General features: G+C 37.3%; 2 protein-coding genes across 3 annotated transcripts in view; both read left to right on the top strand.

Moving 5' to 3' along the window:
- LOC146662460 (apolipoprotein D-like) overlaps positions 1-4,706 on the top strand; it is a 41,064-nt gene extending 36,358 nt beyond the window's left edge. Inside the window, exon 4 of the mRNA XM_085419109.1 lies at positions 3,989-4,706. Within this exon, the coding sequence (XP_085275235.1) occupies positions 3,989-4,215 (227 nt within the window). The 3' untranslated portion in view covers positions 4,216-4,706. The remainder of the gene's footprint in view (positions 1-3,988) is intronic.
- Positions 4,707-4,857: 151 nt separating this feature from the next.
- Positions 4,858-18,155, top strand: LOC146662463 (apolipoprotein D-like). 2 transcript variants are annotated; one of them, XM_085419111.1, is made up of 5 exons: positions 4,858-5,271; positions 5,475-5,590; positions 6,166-6,287; positions 7,473-7,558; positions 17,358-18,155. In XM_085419111.1, the coding sequence occupies exons 2-5, from the start codon at positions 5,480-5,482 to the stop codon at positions 17,582-17,584; spliced, it is 546 nt and encodes a 181-aa protein (XP_085275237.1). In that variant the 5' UTR covers positions 4,858-5,271; positions 5,475-5,479; the 3' UTR covers positions 17,585-18,155. The 2 variants fall into 2 exon arrangements, with proteins under 2 accessions (XP_085275237.1, XP_085275236.1); XM_085419110.1 differs by lacking the exon at positions 17,358-18,155 and adding an exon at positions 8,331-8,685 and having other exon boundaries at positions 5,118-5,271.
- The last annotated feature ends 252 nt before the right edge of the window (positions 18,156-18,407 follow it).

Consider the following 18,407-nt stretch of genomic DNA (forward strand, 5'->3'; position numbering starts at 1 on the left):
CTGAAATTGCCCATTCAGAAGAAATTGCCATTTTGTGCCGTTTTTAAAATAAAATGCTTCCATCACTGCAAGCTGAGACATTGTCAGAATCACAAAATGAGTGTGATTAAAACACTATTACCAACACTTTTGACTAGATGTAAATAAGAAGCATTCCTGCATGTTAATGCACACTGTGAACCAAAACGGCTTCCACCACTCCACGCTAAAACAAAGAATTGCTTTTAAGAACACATATGTCTGCATAACTAAATGTTGAGACACGCCAAAGCAATAAAAGTAGTTGAATTAAAAACCCATGGTTTGATTAAATTAAAACCCAGTTAAAAACACATGAACTCATATTACCTCTCTGAGCCCTGTGTGTTTCCACACATGAACTCGCATACCCCCAGCACACCTGAACGCGCATGCGCACACGCACGAAACCGATCAAACAGGTTGTCAAACGGGTTTGGTTGGCCGCTATATTGGACTAGTGCCATCATATTACTACTAGCAGCCATACTGTAAAGAATGTATTCCTGCAAAAGTGACTTTGACATATTCCATTTCTACTACCCAGGGATTTTTGTACAATTGCCCTAACAGCCAACAGAGATGGTCGATCATGCCAAACAATTCATGACTGACGAAGGAATTGACATTTCCAAGATGACACACAAATCAGAACTGCAGAAATAGGAAATAACTGATATAAGTAATTTTATCTTTTCAGATTTCAGATCTGTACCTGTTTTACTTTGTTGCTGTCTTTTAATGTTTTATGATATCCTGAGAATTTAATAGTGTTTCCACTTAAATTACCAAATTGCATCTTCATCATATCCTCCTTAGAACCAGCCTGCTCATTTACGTCCTTTGTATTGGACATTTGCTTTTGGTCTATTTCTTTTGAGTTATCTGAGCTACCATACTAAGTCCTAATGTACTAAATAGTGGACATCCTGGGCTTTCCATTGATATCTATGTTTTGTAGTTTAACTCAGGGTTAGCTTCTTACTGTCTCTGGATATTATAGATTGAACATGACATTGGTTTCATTGCCTAATAGTGTATTTATTATTATTGACAACAACTACAATAAGTCAAATGAGTTGTTCTTGAGATTGAAAAATTTTATTAAGGTTCAGTATAGATTAAAATTTCTTGCACATTAAACAGCAGCTTGGTTTATTTTTATGTTAACTATTATTAACCTTGCGAGTGACAGTGAACTATGATTTATGTAAAGAAGAGAAATGTCAGCTTCAAATAGTTAAAGCTGACAGTTTATCTATCATGTAATTTACCTAAAAAAAAGGTACATTTTTCAATAATAGCAAAAAACACATTGCATAATGACAAAGCAAATCTGAGATAAAGTGAGCATTAACATATGAGGCCTGAATGGAAAAAATGTAATCAATAATATTTAACCCTTATCCCAGTGACATTTCACAACAAAAGAATATTCTTATGACTAGCGATAAGGAGCTGGTGAGTGCTGTTTGACGTGTTGTGGAGGCCAACCTCTGTTGTTCTGTGAACTGTATATAAAATGTTTGTTTAAAAACACAATTTACAACCTGAAGAGGTGATAAAGCGATAGATCTTTCAGCCCAATTCTACTTTTTCTACATAATCCATCATACAAAATGTAATCAAATGGAAAAGTCTCTTTTTTTTTTTACTTGTTTTATCAGTTTTAATCTTTTAACTTTATGCATCAAGCAAAAATTTAATTATATGCAACATTCTCTAACTTGAATAAATTAGTTTAACATTTAAACCTATTTTCTGCACATTCCAGCACATAAAATAAAATATTTTTTGTGTTTACACTCACTCTTTCAAATAGATGCAAGTAAAACACAGCAGAAAATAAATAAAGTCAAAGACTCAGCGGTCTTGTTGCTCTATTTTCACCTGTAAAGCAGGACTGCGGTAGGCGGAGGTTTACCCTGGTGCAGGTGTGCCGCGGTCAGTTGAAGAATCCGCGAGTTTCCCATTATGTCGTTGCGGTTTTTTTCGCTGTAAAAAGAAGTTTTCTTCCCACGCACGATGGACGCTAATGTTTTTGTCACTTTTTATGGAATCAAACTCAAAGTAAGGTCAGTACTTCCACGCTTTAAACGCTGCACGCTCATACTCTCTCCCACAATCGATATGTGATCCATTGTTGATCTGCACACAGCTGTTGTCACTAACGGCGCTGTTATGATATTTTGATACCATGGTAGCATTTACAGGATATTGTTTTATAGTTGATATCATACATGAAACTGTTACTCAATAAGGCCCATTTACTAGTTGTTTTTCTCTTTCTCTGTGACCCAAGAATTAATGTGTAAGACTCACAGGCTGGTACCCCAAGGTCGAAAACACCACAGAGACGAGACCACTTCCTTACTCCCATCCTCCCTTCCTTATCTCTTAGAAAAAGGCTCGTTAAAGGCCAGGTGGTTTGTTTCAGAATTCACTAATGAAAGAACTCTGTATTCTGTGTATTTTGCTGGGATGATCATAAATTGTAGCTGAACTGATAAACTACACACAGGATACTTCTTTGCTCACAAGGCAGGAAGACGTTTCCTTATTTGGTCTGTACTGGTTTGAACTGAGAACTTGCTGACACACGAACCTTTTTTTCTCTATATAAGCTGTTATGTACTAAATAAACCTTTGAGTCGATTTGGGAAGACAACCTGAAGCAGTCTGTGTTTCCTTGTTCTCCCAAGCTGCTCCCGACGTCGTAACTAACCCAGCTGAATGGCATACCTGAGTGTTACTTTAAATAATTAGGAATCTTAGAAGGAAAGGACAGAACTCTGCTTATCGCTCGTGCCTTGGAGGGAAAACCGGGATGGACATTTTTTTCCTTCAGGCGCACTCGCTTACGTCACTGTCGTGAGACATTCTCGCAAAAAATCACGGTTTTAGTAACGCAGTAACGCAGCGTTCCTACGGGAAAGTAACGGTAATCTAATTACCGTTTTTGCAATAGTAATCCCTTACTTTACCCGTTACTTGAAAAGTAATCAGATTACAGTAACGCGTTACAAGTAACGCGTTACCGGTGATGGGCAGTAACGATGGGCAGTAACGCGTTACTGCCCATCTCTGGTAGTCATTTTCACACAATCTTTATTCATCTTTTACTCATCTTCATTTATCTTCATTTAAGCATGCACTTCTAGAAGGGAAGACGAGGCTGGTGTCCCTCTCCAAAATCTTCACCCCTTTGTTAGTTACAGCCAGCTTTATAGAAGCGACCCCATCATAAAACCCCCTACGGTGTGCTGCAAACTCTGTCTGTGTCTATGTGCAGGAGCACATGAATGCCTACATGTGCGCGTTCCCACGTGTATATGTGAGTGCTCGTGTGTGACTGTGTACGCATACCTGTGTGTATGTGTGAGTGCACATGAGTGAGTGTGCGTGTGGATGTGTGTGCGTGACAGTTAAAACACTGTGGGTGTAGGTAACTCCCTAGAGGTCATAAAACCCCTCTCCCTTCCAGACCACAGTTATCCAGTTACAAATGTTGAGACCCCCACCCTAAAACATCCTCTGGGGAATTTCCACTCAGTGGGGGAGGTCTCCTACACTCTACTCCTAAGTTCACGACACAGTCAGCCTTTATTACTTTAAGGGCAGAGTCTCTACAATAGTTCTACATTCTATGTTAACACATTTCTAAACTCTAAAATCAGCTAAACATTCTACATTTAGCATAAAGGAGAATAACGCAGGGAAAAGCTAGTATACTTCCGCCTGCAGATATCAAAAAATCCTTTTAACTATAACAACAAAGAAAAAAAGTCTAGTTTCTTGCAGTAGCATTAATGTTGTTGAAGCAATTGGCCGCTGGTAATAGATGGCTATATATATATATATATATATATATATATATATATATATATATATATATATATATATATATTAGTTTTAACTGTTACAACACTCCTTTTAACATTTTATTTCTGTTTCTGATCTTTATTCCCAGTTCTTCCTTACACCCCATACTGGGTTCTGTCAACCGACTACACCAACTATAGCATTGCGTACTCCTGCAAAGATGTCTTTGGGATCTTCTACTTTGATTTCGCCTGGATTCTTGCGCGGTCACCTTCTTTGCCTCCACAGATGGTGGATCAGGCCAAGCGGATGCTGATCAGCGGGGGGATCGACATTTCCAATATGACTCCCACAGATCAGAGCTGTAGCGTTTAGCAAGAACTGGCAGAGATGTTCAGTTATTGTAGAGTGTGTTTTTCTCTCTGAGGGTTTTTTCCTTGATTACCTACGCCTGTAACTTTTTACATGAGCCTTTGTTTTTAAAAAGTACATTATTTTTGGGTTTTAATATGTTTTGCAGTTAAACGATCATCTCATCGAGCAAAAGTTATTTCCATCATGATTCATCTTCATGTCACAGTTCTTCAAATCAAAGTGCTGTCATACAGACATGAACACAGAAATGGTTTGAACTCTGTGTGAGCCGCCTGATAGTTGGAAACTATTCAGTAAAAGCTGTCCTATTTTTAAAGGTTTTGGATTTAATCAACTAAAGAGTGTTTGCATATCCTTGATTGCATGTAATAATCCATGAAACATGCTGTACTTGGTGTAGGAAAAACTTTGCTAAGATTCTGCTGGCATTAAAGATGAACCGATTAAACACTGGCTTGGCTTACATTCATTATAACTGTCATTAAATGAAGAAAATGCTATACGATCCTGACCCACAGTGAAATAATTGAGGGGCATTTTATTTTTAATAAAGAAAAAAGTATTTGCAATTTCATTGTAATAAAGTGGAAGAAATATCACACATAAATCATCTTTGTTCCTAGCCTCAAATCACAATAAAGCGGTACAACTGAAGAGCCAGCAGTACTGATTTTCAGCTAGTTATTTTATCTGTAAACCATTTAAAGGTGATGAAGAATAATATCATTTATATAATTTCCCTCATTCCAAGGTGGCATCTTCAGGTGTATGACAAACAATTCAAATGAAAATGATAAAGAAATAAATCAGCTTAATTCGGGGATGAACCCAGCATTAACACAGCGGTTCCTGAATGAATAACGACATTCATCCTTTCTCACAGTGACAGCACTTTCACCATACAGGAATGTGCGCATGATTACAATTAGTTAAACAGATGTCCTTATGCTGTCCGAGTGACGTAATGCGAAGGCTGACCTGTGTTTGTCTGGAGAGCTCAGACAGTGACCGAGAGCTCAGCCTCTAACTTCCACCTGACATCTGTACAGAGCTCAGGTAAGAACGCTTTAATAACTTTAATAAAATGGAAATACAACAAACATCTTGAGCATAAAGATTTATGTTTTAATACCCATAGTGTATCTTTTTACTGAAATTCTAAGTATATTATTAATGCAGCTCTTGCATTATTGCTACTGAAAATATACACTCCTGCAATAGCTCTCGTCTAATGTAACTTCTACCCTAATCTCCTGAAGGAACAATGTCTGGTGTGTGCTTTCTCCTTCTGATGCTCCCTCTGCTATCAGCTCAGACTTATCACTGGGGTCCCTGTCCTACTCCGAAGGTGCAGCCCAACTTTAACCTTCAGCAGGTGAGTACAAACTAAGGCATACACTCCTATAATGGCTTTCCTTCTCCGCCTTTCAGTGAAATCCATTAAAAAAAATTTACATATAAAGACCTCCTAAATGTAAAGGCTCCTAAATATATATATATATATATATATATATATATAGCTGAGCTACTGGGACCTTATAACTACAGTCGTCCTCTCTGATCATCTGATTGGGCTCTTTTACACCCTCTCACACACCCTCTTCTTTTAAATCTAGAGGCTATTGCAATTCTAAACATTGGGTCAGCCTTAGCCTTCTGAAAATTAATTTCTATAGGTTAGCATTTCTTCAAATTTATTCCCAATATTTTTGGCTTTTGTTCTTCTAATATGTATTTATGTGAGTGCGTATGCAAGAATGAGTGTAAGACCACATGTCTGACCGTGTTTTTTGTGTGCTTGAATATGTACACCTATCTTCAATGTGTGATTTTATGCAAACTGTGAAGCATTTTATAACTGTGTTTTATTTAATGATATACAAATGAAATAATTATAATTATTAAACAAAGAGTTGCACAGATCTAATGACTTGCCTATGGTTGTTACAGTACCTGGGTAAATGGTATGAGATTGAGAAGCTGCCTGCTCCCTTTGCAAGAGGAAAGTGCATTGAGATAAACTACTCCATTAGGAGAGATGGGACCATCCAGCTGCTGACCTCGCAGATCTAGTAAGTACTATAGCAAAGGATTCTTATTGTTGGTTCGCTTGACACCACATTTCTCTGCAACTTCCATTTTTCTTTTAGCATATACTCTTTTGAAGGAATATTGATACCACTGAAAAGATATCACTCTCATTTGTATGGTTGATATGATGCTGGAGACAAAAATAATTCTACTGTTTCTGGCATAAAAACTGTTGTCTGTGTAAAGAATCAGAAAGAATGCTTTGTTTCAAAACTCATTGTACCAAAAATCATGTTCTTCTCTATGTATGAAATATGTCTGTATATAGTCCCAGATTCAAGAAAGTAAACAGCGTAAAAGTGCTTTAAATCTAAATCCTTTGTTATGGTCAGTAATGGGCAACTCCTCTTATTTGAAAAAAGATTCTTGTTTGAATTAACGTTGCACAGGACTTTTGCCGTTTTAGTTTGCCATGTTGCCACAGTGACAAACTTCTCCCAACTTTGATGCAAGTAATGAAAAAGACAACCAATAGGAGCACAGTATATTGGCGACTCACAGATGACAGAATACAATATAAATTTGAGGATTACTTTCAGAGATTACATCCAGAGCCTGGAATGACAAACAGTTAACCATCGGCTTTAAGTGACAAGTGATGAATAGGTAAGCCAACCCTGAAAAGGAATGCTATTTACATCAATGCACAAGTGAGTGTTAAACATAGGCAAAAGGCATGTGAAACATCAAACAAGTAAAACAAAGGTGATAAGGTCTAAGAGTCAAACATTCCAGGGGATAGGCAACTGCCATCTGGTTATAGGTATTATGACCAGGATGTTAAAAGCAAAAGATTCCACGAATAGTGAGTCTGTCTCAGTTTCTAGCGTGGTTAGGAAGATACATCTATGTTCAAATCAAAGGGCTTACAGCAGTAGCTCAAAGCACACCTTGGTCCAAGCCATGATGATGGGTGATTTGATTTTTTTGTGAGTTTTTTTAGACTCCTTCAGGGTGTGTATTGTATGATGAGCAAAAAGTAATAAAGCTGACACTGACCATGGACAACTGACCTAAAGCTGATTGCCGGCACACCCGAGGTGGAGTTTACCTACATGAGGGATTCTGTCTTTCTGTCTGCCACGCCTCCAGCAGCAGATTTTATAATTAGTTGAATTAATAGTTAGTCTGTTTGAAATCTTTGTTGACATATTTTTTCATTTCAGTAAAGATAAGAAGAGGCATGCAGAAGGGACAGGTGTAGTTTCAGACCCACGAGAACCGGCCAAACTGGGAGTCAGTTTCTCATATTGTAAGTACTTATTATCCTTATTTTATCAACTATTTGATGAAACGTTGCAGTATTCCTGCTTTACTGAGATCAAATTGTACGAAGTCTGGTGGTCCTTTGAAATTACATCTTGACATTTGTATTTTTTCACTCAAACACCTTCTGTTGGCTATAATTTGGAGCTGTCCAGTACTTTAGTTGATGACAATATAGTGTGAGATTGTGAGTATACTGACATGCTGATACAAGCATTTGCCTTAAAGCACTGTGATACTGTACAGTTTTAATGTCATGGCTGTAGCCGGTCTTATTTATTGAACCTGTTGTATCATCATGATGTTTTAATTTTGTAATTACCTTGACTAATTTATCAGTGGGCTGATTTTATCAACTCATATTACATATTTGCTGATCTATCAGTATTAGCATTTTAGCCAATAAAAGAAACACCCTTGGGACTTGCTATGAATGTTGATGTTGCTTGTTTCTTCCACCATGCTATGTCCCTGTTTGAAACAAACTCGAAAGCCACAAATAAATCAACCAGCAGATCAGAGCAGAGGCAAAGCATAAATAGTTCAATAAAAAAAAACTACACAAAATCTGTTTGTTTCATTTGTCGGAGAAAAAGAAAACCAAAAGCAGATTTTTAAGTCACTAAAAATCATATATTTGTCAGGCTCCATAATATTACACATTTAAGTTGGATCAGTTTTATTCAGAAAATCAATATAGAGATTCTCCTTTGGAAAAATGTTTGTTTTTTATACATTTTTTTTCTCTTTGTTCTCAGTCACTCCATATGTGCCATACTGGGTTCTGACTACTGACTACACCAGCTTGTCTGTCGTGTACTCCTGCACAGACATCCTTCGCATATTTCATTTCAACTACAGCTGGATTCTTGCCCGGTCGCCCTATCTGCCTCCAGAGACTGTGCATTACGCCAAACAGCTGCTAATTGATGAAGGAATCGACATTTTCAGGATGACACACACAGATCAGAACTGCAAGGATAAATAATAACCAATAGACACGTTCAGTTATTCCTCTCTTATGAACTCATCCCACTTCAATATATCTGTTTTTAATTGTTGCTGCCTTTTGAAAAGACATGTAAATTCTAAATAAAATGATCACTAAGTTAAAATTGTACAAAGGAGTTAGGTAACCCATTATCTATTAATTATTCCAAGAAAAAAATTATTATATATATATATATATATATATATATATATATATATATATATATATATATATATATATATATATATACACATATATATATATATACACACACACACACACACACACACACACACACACACACACACACAACTCAAATATACAGGGAGTGCAGAATTATTAGGCAAGTTGTATTTTTGAGGAATAATTTTATTATTGAACAACAACCATGTTCTCAATGAACCCAAAAAACTCATTAATATCAAAGCTGAATGTTTTTGGAAGTAGTTTTTAGTTTGTTTTTAGTTTTAGCTATTTTAGGGGGATATCTGTGTGTGCAGGTGACTATTACTGTGCATAATTATTAGGCAACTTAACAAAAAACAAATATATACCCATTTCAATTATTTATTTTTACCAGTGACACCAATATAACATCTCCACATTCACAAATATACATTTCTGACATTCAAAAACAAAACAAAAACAAATCAGTGACCAATATAGCCACCTTTCTTTGCAAGGACACTCAAAAGCCTGCCATCCATGGATTCTGTCAGTGTTTTGATCTGTTCACCATCAACATTGCGTGCAGCAGCAACCACAGCCTCCCAGACACTGTTCAGAGAGGTGTACTGTTTTCCCTCCTTGTAAATCTCACATTTGATGATGGACCACAGGTTCTCAATGGGGTTCAGATCAGGTGAACAAGGAGGCCATGTCATTAGTTTTTCTTCTTTTATACCCTTTCTTGCCAGCCACGCTGTGGAGTACTTGGACGCGTGTGATGGAGCATTGTCCTGCATGGAAATCATGTTTTTCTTGAAGGATGCAGACTTCTTCCTGTACCACTGCTTGAAGAAGGTGTCTTCCAGAAACTGGCAGTAGGACTGGGAGTTGAGCTTGACTCCATCCTCAACCCGAAAAGGCCCCACAAGCTCATCTTTGATGATACCAGCCCAAACCAGTACTCCACCTCCACCTTGCTGGCGTCTGAGTCGGACTGGAGCTCTCTGCCCTTTACCAATCCAGCCACGGGCCCATCCATCTGGCCCATCAAGACTCACTCTCATTTCATCAGTCCATAAAACCTTAGAAAAATCAGTCTTGAGATATTTCTTGGCCCAGTCTTGACGTTTCAGCTTGTGTGTCTTGTTCAGTGGTGGTCGTCTTTCAGCCTTTCTTACCTTGGCCATGTCTCTGAGTATTGCACACCTTGTGCTTTTGGGCACTCCAGTGATGTTGCAGCTCTGAAATATGGCCAAACTGGTGGCAAGTGGCATCTTGGCAGCTGCACGCTTGACTTTTCTCAGTTCATGGGCAGTTATTTGGCGCCTTGGTTTTTCCACACGCTTCTTGCGACCCTGTTGACTATTTTGAATGAAACGCTTGATTGTTCGATGATCACGCTTCAGAAGCTTTGCAATTTTGAGACTGCTGCATCCCTCTGCAAGATATCTCACTATTTTTGACTTTTCTGAGCCTGTCAAGTCCTTCTTTTGACCCATTTTGCCAGCGGAAAGGAAGTTGCCTAATAATTATGCACACCTGATATAGGGTGTTGATGTCATTAGACCACACCCCTTCTCATTACAGAGATGCACATCATCTAATATGCTTAATTGGTAGTGGGCTTTTGAGCCTATACAGCTTAGAGTAAGACAACATGCATGAAGAGGATGATGTGGACAAAATACTCATTTGCCTAATAACTCTGCACTCCCTGTATTTACAGTGTGTCAGTAAAGGCCGACATTCACTTCTGGCCTCTGTGTTGAATGAGCCCATGTTGGGTTTGTGAATTTGACCCCTTAAGGTTTTGAAGTTGGGGATACATGCTCCTGGTGAGCATAAGATGTCTGATAACAGCTTGACATCTCAGTTATAAATGGAATTCAAAATGGTTTTGGAAGTATGACTAATGTATAATCTGACCTCTAAGGTACGCACAACAAGCCCTAGAAGACTATGGGGGACAGTTTACTTCGTGCTATAAAAACACAAACCTTAATCTTTGATCTTCCAACATTATCTTTCTGTTCTGGTTTTAGAGTCTCTGTTTATTGAGTTGTGCTTTTGGAATCACCCTGTAGTGAGAAAAGGGTACGCTGGGAGAGAATATGGCATTATACAAGCAGAGTGTTTTGACTGTATCACTAGATCTAAGAAATACACCTGTTATTGGTTATTAAAAAGCGTTAGCTGTGGTGCAGGTTTAATTTATCATTTTTGCATGAACTGTTCAAGAATTACAGACATCTTTATATATTGATAGTGCAGGCATTTTTTACTTAAGTAGAAGTATAGCTGCTAACGTCAGAAATACTCAAGTAAAAGTCTGATAATGTATGGGCTCTGAAATGTGCTCAAAGTAAGAAAGTCAAAGTAGTAACTGAATATTGTGCTATAATAAAATCTATTATTATTATTATATTAGTAGGTGAGACTACAAACTTAGTCTGGTGGTTGCGCCTGATAGAAAAACAAAACAAAACAAACAAAAAACCAATAAACTAACCCCTTGTTTAGAGGTGATTGTCAGTTTGCTGGGTTTAGAGACACAGAGTGAGAGAGATCATGTTCTACATTACTTTAAAAGTGATTTTCAGAGCTGTTGATGTATGAAACAGTGTCCATAGAGACATGGATCAACTCTGTTTATGGCATTGAGTGTTAAATTGTTTCAATAAAGCCTGCAAAATTCTTGCATTCATACTGGGGAGCAAAGAAAAGTTAGACATTGGTTGTACTATTGAAAATCAGTTTCACAAAAACCATGTAAACAGACATGAAGAAGAATGTGTTTGTAAAACTAGCGGTAAAGTATGGGAACTATAAGACAGACTGTTTCTGCTATCAAAACAGTTTGTGTTGTTAATCCTGAATGATTCTTGGTCACAACATTTTATTCCACACACATTTGGAAAATCGCATAGTTTGACAATAAATATCCCAGTAAAGACGCTTCATTTCTTAAGAAATATGCAGAGGGAGTGGCCATGAAAACAATGTCACATTGTTTTCATGGCCACACCCTCACCCCAGGTGCAGAGGCCTATTTCTGTTCAGGAATGTTGTGAATACTTTGAGATTTATATTAATTGCAATTCCTACCTCTACATTTATTTTTTTGAAATATATAATTAGCACAGCGTGGCCGTGCAATTTTTTTTAGTTTTTATTCCTATCAATGATATTTTCACTTGTTACCTCTGAATTATTGAATCAGACCTAGATGACATGAAATTTTCAGCAAAATTATAATTCAAATACTCCTTTAATTATTGATTATTCTCATTAATTTTCAATCATTTTATATATTTTTCCATAGTATTACATTTGAATTTAACAGATCATTCTCTCACATAACAGACAAATATTTGTGAAATTATGATACATTTCTGAATGTATTTTTACAATCTAAATATGCATATGTACAAAAAATATGTTTAAAAAACAAGTAAATTGTGTTTTACTATATTTACAGTGATGTTATGTTATTTTACCTTTGACATGTAAAATCACAGTCTACTTATGTAAATTGAAGATATTCTAGAAAGACAGTACAAAACTGTAAAATATACAGTAAGATACTTTGACATTACTATTTTTTTGGAACAGTGTACACTTCTTGTAAATAAAACAAAACAAAACAAAAAAGCTGATTGGAAATGCATAAAAAAAACCCACCCTGCCTTGACTTTCGTTCTGCGAGCACGCACGCTCTCTCTCTCTCTCTCACACACACACACACACACACACACACACACACACACACACACACACACACACACACACACACACACACACACACACACACACACAAAGAGATCATTAATACAAAGGATTGCAGCAGCTTTTTGGATTTTCACTCTTTGATGGATTTAATATGAACAGCCACATAAAATTCATTCCAATTTTTTGCCTTTGCTTCAATTAAGATGTGCCTTTAAATCTGTGATACCTGCCTTGTTCAAAAAGTTTACTGACATAGTAAAGAAGTAGCTAGGGAACTCAGTGAGCAGCAATACCTTAGGGACACTTTCTCAAATAAAGAGGATTTCATCATCTGCAGTTTGTGGGGGAAAAAAAAGTGCCACATTATAAAACAAATCAATTGATCCACAAATTATGGATGCAGACTCTTTTCAGCTATAGGTGTAAAGGTATACTTCATGCACTTAGCATTGGTGCACGCTTCATATAGGACCGGGTGCTTCCAAAAACAATAGATGAGATGTCGATGGGGGGCGATACACCTGCAGGGCACCTTGCTGTGCAAGTTTAAAACAATGAGGGTGGGGCAGGCTGTTGCTGAGCTCCGGTGTAACTGGCCAAGATAGGCCTAAGGGTCCGCTGTTGCTGGCTACTTCAGAAAATAGGCGAGACCCTGCTCGACTGGTACATCTGCGGGGCTTTTACCTTCTTGTAGAATTACAAAAAGAGCCAATACCGGCCACTAAAAACAACTAGCTGGCTCTGTCTCCATCTAGTTCAACATCCCGAAATCCCGATTTTTAAATAAAATGATCGCATCAACCCGTGAAAGAAACCCCAGTAGATGCGTAAAAAAACTAGTTAAACTAAAACTAGTGGTTTGATTAAACGGAACGCTTGTGAACAGGCTGAAATTGCCCATTCAGAAGAAATTGCCATTTTGTGCCGTTTTTAAAATAAAATGCTTCCATCACTGCAAGCTGAGACATTGTCAGAATCACAAAATGAGTGTGATTAAAACACTATTACCAACACTTTTGACTAGATGTAAATAAGAAGCATTCCTGCATGTTAATGCACACTGTGAACCAAAACGGCTTCCACCACTCCACGCTAAAACAAAGAATTGCTTTTAAGAACACATATGTCTGCATAACTAAATGTTGAGACACGCCAAAGCAATAAAAGTAGTTGAATTAAAAACCCATGGTTTGATTAAATTAAAACCCAGTTAAAAACACATGAACTCATATTACCTCTCTGAGCCCTGTGTGTTTCCACACATGAACTCGCATACCCCCAGCACACCTGAACGCGCATGCGCACACGCACGAAACCGATCAAACAGGTTGTCAAACGGGTTTGGTTGGCCGCTATATTGGACTAGTGCCATCATATTACTACTAGCAGCCATACTGTAAAGAATGTATTCCTGCAAAAGTGACTTTGACATATTCCATTTCTACTACCCAGGGATTTTTGTACAATTGCCCTAACAGCCAACAGAGATGGTCGATCATGCCAAACAATTCATGACTGACGAAGGAATTGACATTTCCAAGATGACACACAAATCAGAACTGCAGAAATAGGAAATAACTGATATAAGTAATTTTATCTTTTCAGATTTCAGATCTGTACCTGTTTTACTTTGTTGCTGTCTTTTAATGTTTTATGATATCCTGAGAATTTAATAGTGTTTCCACTTAAATTACCAAATTGCATCTTCATCATATCCTCCTTAGAACCAGCCTGCTCATTTACGTCCTTTGTATTGGACATTTGCTTTTGGTCTATTTCTTTTGAGTTATCTGAGCTACCATACTAAGTCCTAATGTACTAAATAGTGGACATCCTGGGCTTTCCATTGATATCTATGTTTTGTAGTTTAACTCAGGGTTAGCTTCTTACTGTCTCTGGATATTATAGATTGAACATGACATTGGTTTCATTGCCTAATAGTGTATTTATTATTATTGACAACAACTACAATAAGTCAAATGAGTTGTTCTTGAGATTGAAAAATTTTATTAAGGTTCAGTATAGATTAAAATTTCTTGCACATTAAACAGCAGCTTGGTTTATTTTTATGTTAACTATTATTAACCTTGCGAGTGACAGTGAACTATGATTTATGTAAAGAAGAGAAATGTCAGCTTCAAATAGTTAAAGCTGACAGTTTATCTATCATGTAATTTACCTAAAAAAAAGGTACATTTTTCAATAATAGCAAAAAACACATTGCATAATGACAAAGCAAATCTGAGATAAAGTGAGCATTAACATATGAGGCCTGAATGGAAAAAATGTAATCAATAATATTTAACCCTTATCCCAGTGACATTTCACAACAAAAGAATATTCTTATGACTAGCGATAAGGAGCTGGTGAGTGCTGTTTGACGTGTTGTGGAGGCCAACCTCTGTTGTTCTGTGAACTGTATATAAAATGTTTGTTTAAAAACACAATTTACAACCTGAAGAGGTGATAAAGCGATAGATCTTTCAGCCCAATTCTACTTTTTCTACATAATCCATCATACAAAATGTAATCAAATGGAAAAGTCTCTTTTTTTTTTTACTTGTTTTATCAGTTTTAATCTTTTAACTTTATGCATCAAGCAAAAATTTAATTATATGCAACATTCTCTAACTTGAATAAATTAGTTTAACATTTAAACCTATTTTCTGCACATTCCAGCACATAAAATAAAATATTTTTTGTGTTTACACTCACTCTTTCAAATAGATGCAAGTAAAACACAGCAGAAAATAAATAAAGTCAAAGACTCAGCGGTCTTGTTGCTCTATTTTCACCTGTAAAGCAGGACTGCGGTAGGCGGAGGTTTACCCTGGTGCAGGTGTGCCGCGGTCAGTTGAAGAATCCGCGAGTTTCCCATTATGTCGTTGCGGTTTTTTTCGCTGTAAAAAGAAGTTTTCTTCCCACGCACGATGGACGCTAATGTTTTTGTCACTTTTTATGGAATCAAACTCAAAGTAAGGTCAGTACTTCCACGCTTTAAACGCTGCACGCTCATACTCTCTCCCACAATCGATATGTGATCCATTGTTGATCTGCACACAGCTGTTGTCACTAACGGCGCTGTTATGATATTTTGATACCATGGTAGCATTTACAGGATATTGTTTTATAGTTGATATCATACATGAAACTGTTACTCAATAAGGCCCATTTACTAGTTGTTTTTCTCTTTCTCTGTGACCCAAGAATTAATGTGTAAGACTCACAGGCTGGTACCCCAAGGTCGAAAACACCACAGAGACGAGACCACTTCCTTACTCCCATCCTCCCTTCCTTATCTCTTAGAAAAAGGCTCGTTAAAGGCCAGGTGGTTTGTTTCAGAATTCACTAATGAAAGAACTCTGTATTCTGTGTATTTTGCTGGGATGATCATAAATTGTAGCTGAACTGATAAACTACACACAGGATACTTCTTTGCTCACAAGGCAGGAAGACGTTTCCTTATTTGGTCTGTACTGGTTTGAACTGAGAACTTGCTGACACACGAACCTTTTTTTCTCTATATAAGCTGTTATGTACTAAATAAACCTTTGAGTCGATTTGGGAAGACAACCTGAAGCAGTCTGTGTTTCCTTGTTCTCCCAAGCTGCTCCCGACGTCGTAACTAACCCAGCTGAATGGCATACCTGAGTGTTACTTTAAATAATTAGGAATCTTAGAAGGAAAGGACAGAACTCTGCTTATCGCTCGTGCCTTGGAGGGAAAACCGGGATGGACATTTTTTTCCTTCAGGCGCACTCGCTTACGTCACTGTCGTGAGACATTCTCGCAAAAAATCACGGTTTTAGTAACGCAGTAACGCAGCGTTCCTACGGGAAAGTAACGGTAATCTAATTACCGTTTTTGCAATAGTAATCCCTTACTTTACCCGTTACTTGAAAAGTAATCAGATTACAGTAACGCGTTACAAGTAACGCGTTACCGGTGATGGGCAGTAACGATGGGCAGTAACGCGTTACTGCCCATCTCTGGTAGTCATTTTCACACAATCTTTATTCATCTTTTACTCATCTTCATTTATCTTCATTTAAGCATGCACTTCTAGAAGGGAAGACGAGGCTGGTGTCCCTCTCCAAAATCTTCACCCCTTTGTTAGTTACAGCCAGCTTTATAGAAGCGACCCCATCATAAAACCCCCTACGGTGTGCTGCAAACTCTGTCTGTGTCTATGTGCAGGAGCACATGAATGCCTACATGTGCGCGTTCCCACGTGTATATGTGAGTGCTCGTGTGTGACTGTGTACGCATACCTGTGTGTATGTGTGAGTGCACATGAGTGAGTGTGCGTGTGGATGTGTGTGCGTGACAGTTAAAACACTGTGGGTGTAGGTAACTCCCTAGAGGTCATAAAACCCCTCTCCCTTCCAGACCACAGTTATCCAGTTACAAATGTTGAGACCCCCACCCTAAAACATCCTCTGGGGAATTTCCACTCAGTGGGGGAGGTCTCCTACACTCTACTCCTAAGTTCACGACACAGTCAGCCTTTATTACTTTAAGGGCAGAGTCTCTACAATAGTTCTACATTCTATGTTAACACATTTCTAAACTCTAAAATCAGCTAAACATTCTACATTTAGCATAAAGGAGAATAACGCAGGGAAAAGCTAGTATACTTCCGCCTGCAGATATCAAAAAATCCTTTTAACTATAACAACAAAGAAAAAAAGTCTAGTTTCTTGCAGTAGCATTAATGTTGTTGAAGCAATTGGCCGCTGGTAATAGATGGCTATATATATATATATATATATATATATATATATATATATATATATATATATATATATATATATATATATATATATATATATATTAGTTTTAACTGTTACAACACTCCTTTTAACATTTTATTTCTGTTTCTGATCTTTATTCCCAGTTCTTCCTTACACCCCATACTGGGTTCTGTCAACCGACTACACCAACTATAGCATTGCGTACTCCTGCAAAGATGTCTTTGGGATCTTCTACTTTGATTTCGCCTGGATTCTTGCGCGGTCACCTTCTTTGCCTCCACAGATGGTGGATCAGGCCAAGCGGATGCTGATCAGCGGGGGGATCGACATTTCCAATATGACTCCCACAGATCAGAGCTGTAGCGTTTAGCAAGAACTGGCAGAGATGTTCAGTTATTGTAGAGTGTGTTTTTCTCTCTGAGGGTTTTTTCCTTGATTACCTACGCCTGTAACTTTTTACATGAGCCTTTGTTTTTAAAAAGTACATTATTTTTGGGTTTTAATATGTTTTGCAGTTAAACGATCATCTCATCGAGCAAAAGTTATTTCCATCATGATTCATCTTCATGTCACAGTTCTTCAAATCAAAGTGCTGTCATACAGACATGAACACAGAAATGGTTTGAACTCTGTGTGAGCCGCCTGATAGTTGGAAACTATTCAGTAAAAGCTGTCCTATTTTTAAAGGTTTTGGATTTAATCAACTAAAGAGTGTTTGCATATCCTTGATTGCATGTAATAATCCATGAAACATGCTGTACTTGGTGTAGGAAAAACTTTGCTAAGATTCTGCTGGCATTAAAGATGAACCGATTAAACACTGGCTTGGCTTACATTCATTATAACTGTCATTAAATGAAGAAAATGCTATACGATCCTGACCCACAGTGAAATAATTGAGGGGCATTTTATTTTTAATAAAGAAAAAAGTATTTGCAATTTCATTGTAATAAAGTGGAAGAAATATCACACATAAATCATCTTTGTTCCTAGCCTCAAATCACAATAAAGCGGTACAACTGAAGAGCCAGCAGTACTGATTTTCAGCTAGTTATTTTATCTGTAAACCATTTAAAGGTGATGAAGAATAATATCATTTATATAATTTCCCTCATTCCAAGGTGGCATCTTCAGGTGTATGACAAACAATTCAAATGAAAATGATAAAGAAATAAATCAGCTTAATTCGGGGA

Source organism: Rhamphochromis longiceps, linkage group LG9, assembly GCF_057381845.1.
Source record: "Rhamphochromis longiceps isolate RC_006_pf linkage group LG9, R_longiceps_female_GT1.1, whole genome shotgun sequence".
Taxonomy (NCBI): domain Eukaryota; kingdom Metazoa; phylum Chordata; class Actinopteri; order Cichliformes; family Cichlidae; genus Rhamphochromis; species Rhamphochromis longiceps.